Here is a 19910-nt window from a genome sequence, read left to right as displayed (position 1 = left end):
CTATGGCCCAGTTGTTCTCTGTCTCTCTTTTTTTTTTAAGCCATTACAGACTTTCAGGTACTTGGAAAAACTCCAGATACAGGGTGAAAAATCTACTTTGGCCACACGCATATACAGCAATGTTGTATATTCAAAACATTGAAGCTAATGTGGTTTTCCTCTTTGGCAAATTTCTTTAAAGTTCTGGTAATTTTCTCACAACAACATTTTTAACAGATTGTAAATGTCCCTTTTTCCTGAAAACCACTTTTGGGGCACATAAAGTTTCAATTAGTATTTAAGAATACCAGCCAGGAAGTTTTCATGAACATTTAAACAAATACGTCTGCATTATTTTGCAAAAGAACAAAGTATTCTGACAAATTTCAGCAATTTCCCATCATCTTTTGTTTCATAACTCTAATGGGAAACAAAGAAAAGCAAAGCTTCCAAATCATTGACGAGCTTTAATGAGAACTGTGTTACTTCAGACGGTTGATGCCAAAATAAAGATCGAAACACAAGTTTTTGTATTTGGGACTGACCGTGAAAGGCTTTTTGGGAATGAAAGGTAGAGATCTCTGAAACCCGCTGGCTAACACCTTTAGTCACCACCAGAAGATCTATTGACTTTTTACTCAGACTTCCTTTTTCCAATTACAGTATTTTCTGTGTCAACTACGCTCAAATGTTTTGGAGGAAAAATGAAAGCATGTATTTATATAATCAAATATCATTATTTCATATAATACAGAGTAGCTCGTACCGTATGGAATGAAACGCGCTAGTCAAATATGTATATACTGACTCTATCAGAGCTACTGCTAGCACAAGCAACAAACCTTTCATTGCTCTCCAGGCTTCAGACTACCAGGTATTAAAACATTGCAGGTTGCAGCAGATTCTCATGGTCGCGTCTGAACGGGAACTTCAGACTCTTGTTCAAATGCAGATGCAGCACCTCTGTGCTCTGTTGGGGAGAAAGGAGAGAGCATTCCCCAAACTGGTCAGGCTCACTGACCAGTTTGCCAGTCTAAATAAGGTTCAGTTGCCCAAGCTTCCAATTTTGGAGGCTCAGCTTTGAAAAGAAACTCAGGAGCAAATCCTAATTACACAGTAAACAAAGAATTCCAGGGAGCTTTTTTTTTTTTTTAACAACGAAATACTTTACTTTTCTCCAGACTCCCAATCCAAGAGAAATCTTAACACATGCATGGTTACTTTGAAGAGAAAAAATCATACAGCACACAAGGAAGCAGATGCACTGTTGTGTTGGAGGAACTTTGTCCCAAGATTTTCCCACATCTCCAGCCGGTGCAGCTAAGGATAGACCTATGTTACATTTCAAAGTTAAGTCAAAAATCTTGCAGCACCCCTTCCACAAACTATCATCTTGGAACAAGAGATGCTTTGGGATACTGCACTAGTGGAAGTTATTAATTTATCTAGATCAACCTGCACTACAGGCAACGCAATTATGAAAATCACCCAAACTAGAGGATTCAGGCAGAACCTTCTATACCTGGTCTCCATTTTTTTTTCTTTTTAATTGAAGCAGCATCTCCTGTCTGTAAAACCTAATTCAAGCATGTGTTTTCCATGATAAACTAAACAGAAGAACTCTGTTTATTGCGGCTATTTTTGCCCTGTTGCAATTGGCAGGAGCCAGACGACAAAAGCCTCATGCTATACCATTTTTAACAAGGTCCCTGGACCCATTATTATTAATCTCTTTAGCCAGCTAATGGTAGGAGCATATTCTACAACTTTTAAAGCAACAAATTGAGATTTTGCTTTTTTTTCATGCTCTGTAATCATCTCTCTATAGCAACCCACATAGAAGCCTATTACTGAAATAACTGCTTCTCCAGCCCCAAGAAACAGCCTCAGCTGATACCAAGACAGGACTCAGATCCTCATTAACAGAGCTAGTTAAGTTTTGCTCCTCAGGGAGGGTTCATAAATTCTTTGCACCTGCAGTGCACATAATACTTGCCTGGGCTGGGCTCATAGTCATCAGTGGATGATGCTAAAGCCAGAATTACATTTTTGAGACCTAGCTTCGATGCAGCTAAGCATACTTCTTGCTCCTGGACAACCCCTCCCTCCCCCTTTTGGATTCATACATAATAGGTATGATTACAGTATTATAAATACATTGATGGGTTTTGCTTTAGCTATTGCTATGTGGGAACAGTACCTGGCTTCCTTTTCCCCCTATGCAAATTGTGATGCTCTGTGTGGATGCAGCAGACAATATAGCCCAAATCAAGTCATAACCCAAAGCATCAATATTTTTAACATTCAGAAAGGTCCCAGCATACAGAAATGTATACAATTAATGTCGCTAAGTTCCCTTGTTTTGTTTTTTTTTAAAAAAAGGGCGTTGCTATGGCTGGGCAGTATCCTTTCGGAAAACAAACTTAACAGCTAGGAAGACAGCAGTGCATTATTTCTTTTTAGTCCTTTCGGAAGGCTAAGGAGATCTGTGGAAGCTCCTCACATGGGAAACCACAGCATGATTTCATACCAAGTCCTCCCTTTACAAGGTCTTTGAACACCACCTTCCTTAGTTCAGGGAACCAGTGTCAAGTCATAGGAAACAAACTTGAGAACCTTCACCAACCCCTGAAAGGTTCACAAGAATGGCATGTGTATGCTTCCGAGAAAAAAAAAAAAAATTACAAACTAGGACATGAATTATTCTTCATGTAATTCATGCTGGGAGAAACACACGGAGAAAGAAAACCAAGCAGGCAAAGAGGCAACAACAGCAGTGCAGCACGCCTAAAACTTTAATCTTTGTTTTTAAAGAGTACAGAGTTGAAAGTGACACTTTCTTCTCCTTCCCACTCCACCCCATCGCTTCCTAAGTTCTCCCTAAAAGGAAATATTTCTTTGTTGATTAGTTTGACTTCCCTTCAAGTGAGGCATACCCGTTAATCTCCAAAAGTAGGCCCCAATTCAGTAAAAACACTTGCACATGCACTTCACTTCAGTCCACTCCCATTCATGGCAACATTTAAGTGTACATACTTGAATGCTGTTTTGAATAGGGATGTTTTTACTTAACCAAAGATGGGGGGGGGTGTATATTTGTGTGGTCTTAATGGGGGAGGGGGGGGTGGAGGACATACAACATACATCATCTTGTTCCCAATTTAAAGGTAATTTTTGCAGCAGTCAGTGACTGACACATAGGTAAAATCTTAAGCAGCAGCTTAACCACGGAAGTGTGTAGCAGTAACAAACCCAATGAGATTTTAAAAATGGTAGCTCTGAAATCACTGCTGAGTGCCAGTTAAAGCAGCTTCACAAGGTCAGTCAGACTTCTAAGTTTAAACACCCTCTGCTCCTAATGCCATTAAGCAAACACACTTCTTTAATTACAATTATATAAAGGGAGAGACTGGCAAGACAATACAAAAAAATAAAATATCAAGAATGGGAAAACCTACAGACTTCAGAAAACAGGATTCTGGAAAATTAAAGTGTTTGTATTTTATTTTACATTTTAGGCTTTCACTTTTTATCCCTTTGAAATACATTTAGTTTTAAATTAATAAAGATCATAAACTAATAAATTGATATGTTCTTTAAACAGACAATAAAAATTCAGACATTACACCACAGGACCCATCATTTAAATATTCCAATAATAGAACAGTTAAAGTGATGCTGGCTAATGTGAGGATAAAATGCCTAGATAAAAGATGTCATGGCTCTAAGGAAAAGTTTGGATTAGAGGAGAATTGGGAGTGAAGCAGGTGATGCTTTAGTCTGAATCTGAACTGTCTTGCTTGTTGGTATGGTACTGGCTGACTGCTTCTTCCAAAGGAGCCATTGTACCATCCGGCCGCACTCCCATTGGTTTTATAAGCTCATCTCTGTAAGAGATTTAAAAAAAGAATATATATTAGCATATGCACACATATCAATTCACATGTGTATAATACAGTCACATACAGTATATGCTTTAGTACATAATGAGCCTTTAAAAGGAAGTTATTTCTGCTAAAGCCCTCTGTTTTGAAGAAAGAGGAACAAAAAACCTTCCAAAATAGGTGGGAGGGAAAGAGCAGGACAGATAAAGACTTCATTCATGTAGGCCAAACCTACTTAGCCAATTAAAGACACCATGAAAAGTCAGTGCCTAATAGGCTCAAGACAAGGAGCAGGTTCACCGTTTTAGATACACAAACTAGCTTTTCTCCTAAGAGTTCTCCGACAGCCATTTCTTCCTAAAATTTCACCTGCCATTCTGGCCAATATATGTCCAGGCAATTAAAACAATGATTTGATACATATTTACCTTGTTGAAGGAAATAAATCAGTTACGAGAACAGACTCTGCCTACCCCACTACTAGGGGTGTGTAAGTACTTGTTGATTCATTTAAAAAAAGCTGACTGATTCTAATACTATTGCTTTTGTTTGTGGCAGTTTAATTACAGGATTGACAGCCATTTTAATCTCTTCAAAGCTCCAAAGGCCTCTCAGCAGCTAATCCAATTATATCTACTCCACAAGCTACAGCCTCATCTAAGAGATGATTAATTATTGATTAAGCCAATCAAAAAGTATTAGCAAAGATTTATTTAATCCTTACTTTTTATCACCTCATTTATATGTGGATTATGGCAAAAGCTGTAAGAGCAAAGATAACATTTTGATTTTCTGCTGAAAAAAAAAAATGGAAAATACCTCTAAATATTCAGGAGTCACCTTAAATAAAGGAGTGGAGGCTTGATGTCAATTTACCCCTTGCTTGAAAGGCAGCCCAATAAAACTGCCAATTTAACGTACATATACCACCCTCCCAAGCCACAGACAATAAAACTCCATCACTCAATGGGGAAGCAAAGGCATTTCACCAGCTCTCTGCCTGGTCTGCACTACTACCTTGGCTGAAAAAAGGGACAAAAATTGCTTGTACACAGCTGGCAGTCTAACCTTAACACAACCGTAGGAACAGCAAGAAAGACATCATCTGAATTACATGGCATGCATACACTAGATATTGTACAGTTGAGCAGCAGTTAAATTAAGCCTCCAAGAGTCTTTTTTGCTCAGGAAGAGCAGAGACCAGCAAGAGAAATGCAGCTCTTTGCACAGATGTGGCAATCAGATACTACGGTGATAAGCTCATGAATCCCACTGCCTGCGGCATTTCAAAACATGAGAAACTGGTCCTGGAGACACTGCTGTGGTTTGGCTAACCAGGTCTGGGTGGGAAGCTGGGGGCCAGGGAAGGAGGTTTGTAATGAACATACTCAAAAAGCACAGGCTGGACTCTTCCTCTTTGTGTGTGTGTAAGAGTAGGATCTATCTTTAAACAGACTGGAGATAGTTTGCCATACTTGAGGACTGACAGCAAGTCCTCTTCCTTCAGGCAATGCCATCTATTGTATGCAGATTCTGCCCAAACAAAATACTGTTTTCAAGTATCTGCTAGAGATGTGTGCAAGAAGAGATCAAAAGAATACTTGAAACTAGATTCGAAAGGGCTCAAAAAATGCAGACTGCAGATCTAGTGTCCAAACAGGACCAGAACCCTGCCTGCCTGCTGCAAGAGTCCCCCCAAAGGCAAAGCTGTAGTGCTTTTGAGTTGCATCTAATAGCAAAGCCTTTTTTCACAGGAAAAAACCCTATACATCTAATGCCTTTTTGGCTTTTAAACTTTAAACACCACAATACAAAACACTTGCCCTTTGAAATCTATAATCAATCTTGCAACAATTCTTCAGCACCACTTACTCAAGTCAAGCCTCAGTGGTTATCTATTACACTTATTTTTGGAGAAGAATAACCTGAAGAGTAAGTCCTTGCTCATATTTTTTAAGTCCTAAAAGTAAAAAGATAGCCACAAAGAATGAAATCACCTTTGATTGCCCTCTAAGCTGAGAGGATCCTAGATTTTTGTTTTAAAAGCCACAATGCATACTCTTAGGTTGCAACTTTAACACTGCAGCCAGGAGTCATAGAATCACATCATTTACTAGTCATTTACAATTTATTATTGGTAATAAATAAATTATAATGGCTAGTAAAGGATAAAGAAACAGTTCAAGAAAAAGGAAAGAGAAACATGGGAAAACAAGGTCCCAAGGTCCCCTTATGTGGGGACCTCCCTCTCCTCACATAAGGATACTTATATCTGTAAATACTGTCAAGAAGTCCAATCTCATCATCTGTCAAATATAAAGACATAGCTCTTTCTCTGCAACTCTACTTTCATGCTTCACTTTTACATCCTGCTACACACACTCAGAACTTGATACAAACATTTTCTCTCCCAGTGACACATCCATATGCACAAATCTTGGTCTGTGGTTTTTGTGGGAGGGGGTTGGGGATAAATGCACCGAGTTTTGCATGACAATGTAATGCAGAAGTCTGAGTCACTGACGTGCATTTGTGTCTTCTTTCGCAATGCTCAAAAGCCTGTTTCTCAGCTCACTGTACTCGTTTCAAAGTGCACCATTACGAACTGTGCTGTATTGCATTTGAGGTTCATTCCCAATGCATTTCCTCCTCTCCAGGCTTTAGCTATGAGCTCGGATGAGCTCACATTTCATACAATAACAGCGTGTTTATCAATTACCTTTATATTCTTGCACGAGCTTCCTGCTTTGCAAGTCCTTGAGCAGTATGAAAGATGGTTGTTACAAGTTTGCTGTTCTCTCTGCATTAGGAGTCTGAACTCCATATATCCTTCCTCACACAAATGCTACCCAGTAAAACGGAACTGTATGAAGACAGAAATATTGTAGGCCACCAAAAGAAGAAGGAGGAAGAGAAGCAGGGATCAGCCTATTTTTTTCCTAACCATAATTTAGTCCTAAAACGGTGTAAAACATGGCATCCTTTCACTGTGAAAACTTAACTGCAAGCTCTAATACCACACAAGCTTACTCCTGTTTTTCAAAGGGGAAGAATACAGAGGGAGACAAACAGATGAAAAGATCTGGGCTGCCTACAAAGCTAGCTTCAGAAGTTTGGAACAACTAACTATCTGCTAAATCACAGAATTTTGGGTAGGATTGCAAGAGGCATCACTCAGCTAACTTCAGTACCACACAAGAGCCCACAGAGCTGATCCTTACCTGGTACGAATGGTCTCAGCTCTGCCAGCCTCAGCAATTTGCCCATTTAGCACTGGCTGCCTAGAGACCTCAACTGAGCTTTGACAACTTGGGCTAGCTGAGAATGTGCTTACTGTTTAAGGTGAAATACAAGGTGGCAAGGGAAGCACCAGAAACTGGCACATAAAGCCTCAGAAGACAGTTCACTATCCAGAAACTGGATGTTTATAGTACATCTATAGGGCAGAAGACAGATCGCTTTGGCCCAGTAGGTGGCAGTGGGAATACTTCTGTATCCATGAAGATATATAGAAGTACACAGTGTGCATATTTATACATATTTGAACATCCGTATGTGACCTCCCATATACTCAAATACACCTTCTTGCAGCATTCATTTTTCTAATGCAAACAAAGCATTCTATTCAAGTGTACTTAGAAACACACCATAATTAAACAGTTGGTAAAACGCATTCTCTTCTTCCACTTCCAGATATCCCAAGAGTCCCTTCAAATGTATCTATACAAGTTCTAGCTTCCTGCTTGCCATTTAGCTTGATAACGACTCAAAAATCATTCCCTTGTTTTGAAGGGTAACTCTTTCTTGTCTGCTCTATGTGCTACAGGGCAGTATTGACACATGGAATTAATGACGGTGTCTGTAATGAAACAGCCATCATGTAAACATCAGTCTGCTCCTTTGATAAAATGGCATGTTAGGGACCTATTCACCTCCTTATAATTGAGTACTACATAATAGTTCCGATCCTTTCATGTAACATTATTTTGTTCTATGATTAGAAAGGGGAGGAAAAGAAAAAAAATCTATGTAACATTGCCTTCTTCATTCATCCTATGATTAATTTTGTGTTTTTAATGAGTATGGTTGCTTATTTAGACAGGTTCTCTTACATACTCGTTTTGTTGACTTCTGTTCAATGTACAACAAAACCCAAGCTGTGATAATTGGAGACCATTTCATCAGCAAAAGGATTCTTGCTATTAATACAAGGTTGGCTTGGAAAAAGCATCCTGACATTTTAAATTAGTCAATTAATATACAATTCTACCTACCATTAATAATAGAAAAAATGTTAGCATTTTTTCCAGACATTTTAATTAATGCACAGTATTTCCAATAAACTATGATATAAACAGACAGAATATCATACAACACTGATTCAAGGTGGCTAACTTGATGTTTTGCAAAAAAGAAAGGTTGAGTTAAATCTTTTTGCAGATCTGGGAAGTTTTTCAAAGCCCAAAGATGTGCATCACATACAGAAGACACTGATTTACAGTCACCAAACAATTCTCAATGAATCAACAAGATAGTATCGACCCTTACTGCAGACAAAAACCATAGAGTTACTTCAAGGCCAAGTTCAGGCATCCAGCAAACTACCTAAGTAACATCTACATCTCTCAAGAGCTGCAGTAATCAAGATTTTTCACCTTCATTTACACTTATACTTTATATATATTTAACGATTTTAAAAAGTAATCTCATCCAGCCAAATTTGAGCAAAATATTAATTTCTACAAAAGCTTTTATAGAACCCAAGTCTATGTTAAAATATTGGGGCAGGGGAAATGGGTTCACAAACAATATTCAGCTTTCCTCCATACATTTTGATAAAACAAAACTGGGTGATAAATTTTAATTTAGCCATGTCGATGGTCAATTACCCCATGAACAGGCCTAAACACCAACAACCTAAGAGAAAAGAAAAACTTTGGAAGTAAGACCTAAAATGACCAAAAGCATGGATCAGCTTTACTTCACTTCAAAGCAGTTTCAATTCTTTGATGCCAATGTTGAAAATAAAGAGAAACCTGGAGAGCAAAAATCCACTGGCATTTTACGGAACAAGGGAGAAAATGCCACTTTATTATTTATAGTTTCAAAAAATCTGTACAAAGGGTAAAGTGTAAACAGTTAGCAGCCATTAATGAAGGCTATAACTTTTCAATGAAGTAGTACTGTTTTGCAAATTTGTTTTCTGAGTTCAATCTGTCATCAGGTAACTTTTAAAAAATGATACAGAGTCAGTCTGTCGTGGTTTAACCCCAGCCAGCAACTAAACACCACGCAGCCGCTCACTCACTCCCCCCCACCCAGTGGGATGGGGGAGAAAATTGGGAAAAGAAGCAAAACCCGTGGGTTGAGATAAGAACGGTTTAATAGAACAGAGAAAGAAGAAACTAATAATGATAATGATAACACTAATAAAATGACAACAGCAATAATGAAAGGATTGGAATGTACAAATGATACGCAGTGCAATTGCTCACCACCCGCCGACCGACACCCCGCCAGTCCCCCGAGCGGCGAATCCCTGCCCCCCACTTCCCCGTTCCTATACTGGATGGGACGTCACATGGTATGGAATACACCGTTGGCCAGTTTGGGTCAGGTGCCCTGGCTGTGTCCTGTGCCAACTTCTTGTGCCCCTCCAGCTTTCTCACTGGCTGGGCATGAGAAGCTGAAAAATCCTTGACATTAGTCTAAACACTACTGAGCAACAACTGAAAACATCAGTGTTACCAACATTCTTCGCTCTGAACTCAAAACATAGCACTGTACCAGCTACTAGGAAGACAGTTAACTCTATCCCAGCTGAAACCAGGACACAGTCAAAGCCAAATCTAGAACACCCCAGTGACAGCCTGGCCTGATTATCCTCATCGGTCAGGAAGGGAAGCAAGTCTGTCACCCCTTCAACTTTTTTTTTTTCCCCATACCTTTCTCCAGTAAAAGCATGCTAGCTCTTTAAAGCTTAGCTTCTATTACTGGGACAATACAAGCGTACTAGGCAAACCAGTTTTGCAGTACATCACTCTAAGCTCTTGTCCAAGTTACATACACTCGTTCAAGATTAGAAGAAGGAGCTGTTCATTCCCTGTCAAACTTCCTCCCCTCTTATAAGCAAAGCACTGCACCAAACTGAAACTGCTCACAGTTCATGGTATATGTCCCCTCCTATGATGACAACAACAAAGACCAGCAGAAGTAGGAAACCTGCCACCAGCAGTCTGCCTCAAAGCAAGATTCAAAACCCAGAATCAACTGAAGACTCCTATCAAAGCAACCTTAGGTTTAAATTTGTAGGTTGCAAACCAAGGGAAAAATAGTGCATTCCAGTGGTAGATTTAAGTCTCTGAAAACGCCCAGCACTGAAGGGCTCAAGCTGGAAGCAGAAGTGTTCAATTCCAAAAACATGAAGGGACTCCCACTACTATCAGCATGTTACCAACGCTTTCTGCCAAGACTGGCAGCTTCCCTTTTGATTTAACATCTGCAAACCCCACAATTGCACTCAATTACATTAATTAAAAACATCCCACAGCCTCCCAAAACCAGGTCTTACTTTCTTTTTCCTTCCTGCCAGCATTTTCCCCCCTCCCCCAATTTTCAGTAAAACAAAAAGGGTGGGAAGAACAGTCAAGTGATTTTATTCATGTTATCGCAGCACCTAAAGGGGTCACATCAACAACACTGTCCCACAGTAATCACTATACTAAAAAGCAAACAAGCAAAAGCCTTCCAACAAAAAGAGTCCCAGCCCTGAAGAGTCTGCAGTCTAAGTACTATAGAAGAAACTGCAGGTGGATGTAACTGACACAGAAAGCCCAAGGTGAAAGTAATACCACTGGCCAAGAGGATCAGTAGTGACACAGGGCACCAGCTGCTTAGTTATTGTCAGTTCGGAGCAGGCAACACAGCAGGTGCCTCCAGTCCTCCAGACTGAAAAGGCTCTTATGCTACAGTAAGGCCATTTGGACTTTTTGTGTAACTGCTATAGCGCTAGCAACTGACTTGTCTTCAGTCTCAGTTTATCTCCGGTCTCAATCTTCCCTTAAAAAAAGTTTTAGACCATTTAGTCATTTTATTGTGGTACCCTTAATGCTCAGCATCTTAATTCTCTAGCTTCTATAGCAATCATTACAGCAGTTCAATTAAGATTACATGTGCATTGCATTTTCTTCTCTTTATTAAAAAGACTGTAACACACTACGCTTGCTTTCCATGCAAATAATGTGAAAGTATCCAATTGCTTCACTGACAGTCTCAGATCAGTTGTTCCAAGACCCTTCCCTGCTTATAATTCAGTCTTTATCAGCTAATATAAAATCCAGATTCTCCCATATCTTTTGCTGTATTCCTAATCTTTAACAGAGATGTAAAAATACTTGGTTTGCTGAATTTCTCTCAATAGATATTGTTATTTGAATATCTACACACTCTCACAAAACACAAACGCATTTGTAGCTGCTGAGTTTTCCCATGTTTGAAGAATGATCCACTTGCATATTTACCTAAACTCCTACAGATCAGTTCAATGGTACATTAGTATTACATTAAGTGTTCCTCAAGAATGTAAAACTCTGCTTACGCAGAAAACAAACGACAAGCAATCACTCCAATATGGCCACAAGTATGGGGGAAGAAAACCCAGCAAATTCCAGGATTATTGAGTCAAAGAGAAAAAAAGCTATAGCCAACAGCACAGGTCTGTTCCCTTTTTGTGTGTAGAAAGTTATAAAATAAAAATCAACTTTCTGAATTAATAATATACACCTTTATGTCACATTAAGTACTTTTTTATTTTATGGCATTACCCCAGTCATTTAAAACAAATTATAAAGGCTCATTTGTAATCCAGTCCACACTTATTCTCATAAATCCACAGTAATTCTTAATTGTAAATTCCCTTTTAATTGCTCCATTATATAATTTATTGCTTCTGGTGACAACTATTTTCACACTGTATTTGTTCTCCATATAAGCAGCAGACATAAGTAGTTACCACGAGATGCTGCTCATTGACTTGGGGAAAATGAGTACACTTGCCTTGGGCTTGGATTGTGTCCCATATTTTAAAAGGAGAAATTCTTTTCATTATTATCAGCCTATCCACTTAGGAGGCAGGTCCCCTCACCACCAGATCTTCCTGATTCTGTCCAATCCTCTCCGAAAGAGGTTTCCTCTGAAGTCCTGTTACATATCACTCTTTTCTTTGAAGTGCTAAACATTTTTCTCTGCAGTTAAAGTGGTCCTAATCCTGCAAAGAAGTTGATTATAGCACTATTTTGAAGCACTAGACCTTAGTAAAGAGCCAGGATATGAGCTGCCTCCCTCAAAAGCAGCTATAATACAATACCTGGAAAGTTTATCAAACATGTTGACAAGCTTCATAGCTTCATATTCTTTTTGTTCTTCTGTCATTTCATCCATCGGATTGGGCATTGGTTCTTCTAAGTGACCAGTGATAAGGTTAATGCTGGAGGTGGAAAAACAATACAGTTTACGTTTCTATCGAAATATGTAAATTTTCTATCTTCTTGATATGAGGAGAGAGGAACACACTAACAGAAACCACCAAGACTAAAACTGTCTGAACTGCACATGAAAGGTTTTACTATAAATAGCCAACTTTCATGTTTGTAGCCTTTTCTCGTGAATCATGATACTATCTTCGTGTTGATTCACTGTATTAATTTCTTGTTAGCTACTCAGAAATACACAGTCCAGTAGTGCTTGTTATGTTATAACCCCTACACAAGCAGTTTGAAAGCAGGGGAGTAATGATAGTAATAATGACAATGTCATTAGTAATAATGACACAGATGGGGAACAGAATGGCAGATACATGTTTGAAACTAATCCTGTGCAGGTTTAATTTAAAAAAGATAGACAGGTTCCAGTTACATTTTCTTATTCATGAAGAACCTCTGAATTAGTTTACTATTCCCTTCCCATGATAATTTTTGCTCAAACCAAATTAAGGTTACTTTGAGAATTTACAATGCCAGTTTTATTTTCACTGTTAAAACAAGCGAACGGCAATACAGAAATGGTAACAAAAGCAGAGAAGTAGTTTTCAAGAACACTTACAGGGTAAATTGTCTTTTCAAGCAGTTTGATCACAAACATTTAACAGCAATACAGAAAATCAGATGCATAAATCAACTGACAGTTGTCTTGAATGTTTCATTTCAGTGTCAGCTTTTAACTAAATAGATGTTATAGTTTTACTTATATGCATATAACTCGATGTTAGGCTTTTGAAAGAAGACCATAGAGAAAAGAGCAAGAAGAAAAAAATCCTGAAGTACAGAAACAAAAAGAAACCTCCTGTTTTAGAGTTCATTTCTTAGCATAGAAGCAATAATTCCTGTAACTTCTCATACATTTAATCCTGCCTTTCATTCACGTTCCTTAGTAAGAATCTTTCAGTAAGCCACAACCTGCCGTCATATACCTAATCATGACTGTGTAATTCAAGGAAAACGGAGTAAAATGGAAAAATAACATGCTTCAGATGCCCACTATCAACAATTTCAGAACCTACTTAAAATGGCATTAAATCATAGATGTAACACGACAAACTGAAACCTCTAACACCAAATCAATTACAATTAATAAAAATGAACAGAGAGCGCTTCTATATGATCATTGAATCCTTCATACAAATATATTGGATTCGTGATGCATGCCTTCTACAGAAGTTATTTTGCTCCTTCCATATTTACCTATGTGACCTACTCAATTATTTAGGAAAATTTTAGTACCAGGCAATCTGACTGGCTGAAACTAGACCTACTGGTTTGTTCCTTTTTTACAAAGTCCCACTTAAAACCTTAAGCCACATTTGACACCTTTATGTTCTCTGTTGCAGAGATATACCCCAGAAACAATAGTGAGTTGTTTGGCAACTTCATGTGAGTTCCTGGAAAACCTGGGGCAAAAGCCATCCTTGCTAAGTTTGTTACTATAATTTTTTTCTAAAATTTGCTCAAAAATCTCTTCTCACACCTGTATTTTAAATAGATATTCAGACTGAAGTTAAATCATTCTCATAGTGAATTTTTTTCTTTCCCCTGGTGCCATCTGACTATATGATGGTCACCATTAGAGGCTGGTTTCTCAATAATTAGACCATGAAGTCAACAGGAGACAGTAGTTAATACAAGCATGTGTAATTCCAAAACTGGCCTCTCTGGAGAATGTGAAACAAAAACATTATGTTAAAACATCTAAATTGCAACAGGATGTGCAGAACTGAAAACAATACTATACTTTGGCTTTGCAGATTTGTATTCTTCTGTATCTGTATCTTCATCATCTGAGTACCAATGATCTCCTCTTCCTCCTGCTAACAGGCCCCTTGCTGCCAGCAATCCTGCTGCATTACCATAGCCCGTATATTTTAACAAGCTGTCAACTGCAAAGAAAGATACAGGAAAATTATTCAGCTATGTTCAGCTATAAAACAAAAAACAGCATAGTGTTAAAAGAATCGAGAGTTGCAGCAAGAGGCAAGTATACTAATTACAGCAGGACCTTATATAAAAGGGAGAAAAAAAAGTAATTTTTACCTCTCTCTTTACAAAGAACAAAAAGAAATTCTGCTGCAATTTGCTTTACTCCAAGGTCAACATGTGTCATAAGGCGCACAAGCTTGTTTCTCACTGTTGTACCAACTTCTGGACGGTTTGATACATCTCTTAATGGAGGCAGTACCTAGCAGCACAAAAAAAGGAAAACCAGCATAGAACGCATGGCAATACCCATCCAATCCTTGCAGAAACACACACAGTCAACAGAATGTGAAAATACTGTAAGCTTTGCTCCTTCAAAAAAAGGAATAAAATCAACCTAACTATGCTCACATGCACTAGCAATGACTCTTGCTTCTTAACATATTCAGGCCTTCTGGTCTGCCATCCTGGACAGAAGAGTACTCAGTCCCAAACACAGACTTATTTAAAAAAACAACAACAACAACAACAACAAAAAAAGCAAAAGACAACCATTAGGTGTTTAAAAGCACAAATGAGTGTCCCAAAATAGTTGGCCCAGAGGCAGCAGTAGCTTCGTGTTCTTTGTTTCTTCTGTTTTGCTCAAATATCTGGCAAAAGCACTAAAAATACCAGCTTAAGGCAGCATACAATATTAACATGATGTGTAATTTATACAGAACAATGAATATACTTATAGTGAAAAAGCAGGAAAATAAAGTCACATTGCAAGTTCTACTACCATGAATTTAAAAAATTGGCTCTACATGTATAGAGGAAACGCATACTTCTCCCAGAAAACACACTTTTAAAAGCTGAAGCTAAGTTTCAAAAAGATTTTGGAGAAAACACTATTTAACATTTCCTCAAACACACTATTTTCTCATTAAATGTCATTAATATTGTTAACTTCAGCCCTCAAGAAAAGCAAGAGGTGCCTGAAATATGGCTGCTTTTGCAACCTAACTTCTGCCTCCTTGTGCATATGCTTTCGGACTCAAAACCTACATTAATTTTTTCACATTCACAGGATATGAAATGATCTGCAAACAAATCTGGGACGTAATATGAAATATTTAATGGTCTGAAGACTCCTGCAAGAATTCTGGATCTTCAACGTTTTACTAGGGAATGAAACCAAAGATGTCACTAATTGCCATAAGAAACTGCAGGTCCTTTGTCTTCTATGTGTCTAACGTAAAAATGTCATGTTCTGTGCAAAATTATTGCTCAATTACTACTGAAATCAGACTCACAGGGAACTGAGACTTAAACAAATGAATATTACAGTATTGACTGCTTTGAAAAAAACAGACCCCGTCTTTTTCAAACTAAGTATTCAAACAATTAACAAAAACATTTTACTTTGTCCCTACTTACTTTCCCCAATGGGGATAGTACCATGACTGCCATTTCACAGAGTGTTGTAAGAATGAATTAATGTTTTTAGAATACTCTAACACTAATACAGTGATGAGTGCCATAGGACAGTCCATGAGAAAATTAATCATTCTGTCTTCAGATCAGAATTTGAATAGTGCACAACAAATAAAGCCTAAGGCCAACACTTAACAATGAGGGTAATTCAAAATATCAAACATCCGGTCAGGCAGTTAGCAGCACCCATCTATTCTGTGCACTATATGAGGCAGTGGTCCTGTGGTAAGAGACAGCATGCAATTATATCCTGACATCTAGACACCGAGATGTCGTAAAAACGTGCAGACAACTTCATTTTCTAACTTCTGAACATTTGGCTCTGCAACTTTTTTTTTTTTTACTTAACAGATCAGAAGAGTATCCTCGGAAAGAATTGCTGTGAACAAAACCAAACAGCAAGAACAAGTTTCTTAAATTCCTCAAAACCACTTTTCTGGTATAGGTGAAAGAGGCAGAAAATATATGCTCTTTTACATTATAAACTCCATGTATGAATTCAGGTGCACCTTTGATCTGGGAGTGGCATCTATGATGCAACCTGAAAAATCACCGTAGCTTAGGAAAAAGAACATTTCTCAGCTGGTTTCAGTTGTCCCTCCCTTGCTCATCTTTTAACTTCTCTCCTCTCGAATTCAGGAAAAGCAGCAAAACAAACAGAAAACACCACACCCAAGCACCAAGCCACAGAGATCCTTTAGTTCTTTAACCATGGCATGTAAATCTTTTTTCCTTTTTCTCCTACCCACAGCCTGTACTGTATTAAATAGCTGTTTTAAGAGACCAAGTGATGAAGTTTGCCTCTGTCCAGGGACAGTTCTGCTCTGACAGAACAGCTGATACGCAAGTTTCAATTCCAATGACTCCTGCCTGCTGAAGTCAAACTAAAGCTCAAGCAGAACCCATGAAGACACCCGTAGCCTCACTGGCTACCACACAGCTTTGCAAAGTTTTATTAACTGCACTGAAAATCGTTTTGATATGCTGGATGTAAGGGGACAAACCTCAGCAAGTTCTTTGCCTCTATGTCACATGATCCACGGTGACCCACATTAACACAGCTTTACAACATCTCTAACGTTATTATTTAACAGCTCTACAAAATGTATCGTGGAACTTAAGCCATAACATCTATTCATTTACATGACTGAAAAAGTATTTCTATAGCTGACAGTTGTCAGACCTAACAGAAAAAAAATACTGTAGGGAACTTTGTGGGTAATTCAATATGAAACCATTCATACTTTTAAAATATCAGTGTCTTGCACTGATGTACAAACCTCAAAAAGTTTATCACTAGCTTCATATTCAAATTTTGATGAATATTTTACTTACCTGAGCTTTGATAAACTTCCTGATATTCCTGTGAGTTCGGCAGCATTCAGTTAATAAACTGAGAACTGGAGTCAGACCTTCTCTATAGCTGCTTCCCTAAAATAAAACCAAATACAAATAAAACATTTTTAAAAGCAAATTTTCCTTTTCAAATCCTATGAACCCTTCAATGAATTCCTATATGACAGCCAAAACATGAATTTTACATAGATATAAACAAAGAGCCAAATGTTCATCCTCACACACACACAAGCAAGTATGCTTCACATATTCACAGAAATTTGTTCTCGGTTTTGAGGCGTTTCACAATCTAGAAGCAAGGACATCCATATTTGTGCTAAATACTATCCGAAAGGTTTGCAAGAAGCTTTACTTATGTGCAATTTTGCTGTCATGAAAGATGCCCCTTTTGTGAAGAATCTTTGCAGCCCATACCTTGTCTATTCTCTTCTCCATGAAATCCAGTAAAATTTGAATTGCTCCCATATTCATACCATTGTATTTTATATCTGTTTCCTCTTGGGATGATGGACTAATAAGAACATCCAAGCAAGAAACGGGAACATTGCTTAAGAGGTTGACTGCATTGCTGAAACAGATTTTAAAAATTCATTATTCATTTGAAAGAAAGAATTAAAAACAGAGTACAACTCACCATAAACTGTTTGTACAACTGCAACCAAAAAGAGGCCCAGCAACTCAAACAATGCATTATTTTCCACTCTCTGGGTTTTAAAGAAGGTGGCATGCATTATCGCCTGAGTGCTGGCTCTTGGAACAAACAAGGAAAAAGAAAGACAAAAGCTCCAAAAGCTATACTGTAGTAGTGCACTATTACTTCCAGCCTCCACAGTACCCTATCCCACAGATAAGGCACAGCTTCCAGCAGTGTGTTACAGCAGCTGATCTTGCAGGACAGCAGGGGGAACTCTCACATTGATTTGCAGTGGTCAGAGTTTTTTCCTCCTTGAAACGTAAAACATTTTACAACACATCCATATTACCATCATTAATGTGACAAAGTACACCATAGAAAACATCTCCTCCTCATATAACAGTGGGGCGTGGTGGCAATTTTTCAGGTCCCCTGAAATATTTTCGCTTTTACTTAGCTTGTAGTGTATAGGAAATACAGAATGCTTTCAACACATTAAAAAAAGATTCAGGTTTATTTATCAGCACTACCTTTCAGTAACGGGCAGTCTTTGCATTCTACAAAAAGGAGCACTTCCCAAATATCCATTAAGTGATTAAAATTAGACCACAGGGTCCCTCCCTCCTCTTTAATGGAGCAAGAAGGAACTTACTTTGCAAGGGTCTCTTGTATGGTACACATCCCTTGAGTTTGCTATCTATCCTGTCCTCATTACACAGACTTGTGTTCATACTCTTCCTGAATATGGGGCTAAATTACACAGTTGCTGCAAAAATTAGAATTTTGTCATTATTTACTTGCTGATACCGAACTAAATTTATAAATGGATATAGTCAGAAATACTACAGAACTATTTAGGCTTACATAAGCAGACTTCAAAGCTATCACAGAAACTATGGGCACTGATATTTCAAGGATTGGCGAAGTGTTCCAAGAATAGACAAACTTTTCAAACAACTTCATTTAACACTTTTAATAATCTACTTAGAAGCTGCCCTCAGTTTTTATGTTATTAATACAATTTTAACAAAGAATTAGTTAAAGAGAAAGCAAATCATGGCAATCAGACATAACAGGATTTCTAACAAATGTGCTGGTTTTGGTCTGATCAGACTGGGTGGCTGTTCCACACTGTGCCATCTCTCTTTTGCTCTTTTAGCAATTGACATTCAGACAACTTCTACGTTTTGGAAAGCTTGCTCTCTTTGTTTTGTTTCTAATTCCTGTTTAAGATACGTCTTTTATATCATGGAAGTTATTCCTCTCCAATAATTCAGGAATAGTCAGGAACAAAACAGACTGAAATTCAACAAATATTTGGTGGCTTCAGGCCTTTCATCAAAAGTTCTCTTTTTACCAGTTTCTTATTAAACAACCAAGTTCCCAAACACCTACAAAATTAATTTTCTGGATCACTGTGTCTGAGCTATTCTTTTCAATAAATGAAGCTCGGCTTTCTGATCTTTGTCACTCCACTGACAGTTTTATTTGTGGTAGAGGAGTGTATGAAATTCTCCAGCTACCAGGAAGTCAGTGACTATGCACAGATCTGCACAATAGTGTTTGCATTCCTACTCCAGGGGGTAGAAATACTGCGTATATTACTCTCCCCTTTTCGGCTTCCTAGAGATCATTAATCACTGGGACATGACATCCACCCACTCATGCTCCCAGCCCCCTCCTGATATGCAAATTCAGAAGCAAAGGCCTATTTAGAGCTGCTGAATGCCTTGATTAAAACCTTGTTAGTGGGCAAAAATGGCACTCACTCTAATATGTGGTGCTTTAAGCTGTTCATATTCAAATGTTAAGTAATGACATGACAGAACCACAATAATGACAATACCAGGTACTAAATTAGTTAAGATATTTTTATAGGTAATTCTGCTTATTTATTAGAAATAGAGTCACGCTGACTATCAGTACATCACAGCTCAGGGCATGTATCCAACACCTGATGCTCACATAAAATAAATCCTCAACTTACACATTCAGAGCACAAGCATTCATACAATGTGCTTTTAACAGGCTGCCCAAACCCTTCATTTAAGCACCTTACATTCTGCAGATTTACAAACTTAGAGAAGTGCAAGTAATCAGCAACTCTAAGAAATA

The 19910-nt window shown here is 38.1% G+C and overlaps 1 protein-coding gene across 2 annotated transcripts in view; it reads right to left on the bottom strand.

Moving 5' to 3' along the window:
* Positions 1 to 2756: 2756 nt before the first annotated feature.
* RIC8B (RIC8 guanine nucleotide exchange factor B) overlaps positions 2757 to 19910 on the bottom strand; it is a 38727-nt gene continuing 21573 nt past the window's right edge. Inside the window, exons 5-10 of one of the 2 annotated variants that reach the window (XM_052789685.1) lie at positions 17576 to 17729; positions 17141 to 17236; positions 14447 to 14591; positions 14148 to 14292; positions 12229 to 12348; positions 2757 to 3866 (exon numbers count right to left, since the gene is read on the bottom strand). In XM_052789685.1, the coding sequence (XP_052645645.1) occupies positions 3755 to 3866; positions 12229 to 12348; positions 14148 to 14292; positions 14447 to 14591; positions 17141 to 17236; positions 17576 to 17729 (772 nt within the window). In that variant the 3' untranslated portion in view covers positions 2757 to 3754. Of the gene's footprint in view, positions 3867 to 9988; positions 12130 to 12228; positions 12349 to 14147; positions 14293 to 14446; positions 14592 to 17140; positions 17237 to 17575; positions 17730 to 19910 lie in introns of those variants that run through there. The other variant, XM_052789686.1, reaches the window with a different exon arrangement.

This window comes from Harpia harpyja, chromosome 6 (genome assembly GCF_026419915.1).
Source record: "Harpia harpyja isolate bHarHar1 chromosome 6, bHarHar1 primary haplotype, whole genome shotgun sequence".
Taxonomy (NCBI): Eukaryota; Metazoa; Chordata; class Aves; order Accipitriformes; family Accipitridae; genus Harpia; species Harpia harpyja.
This window is presented reverse-complemented; position numbering and strand designations above follow the sequence as displayed.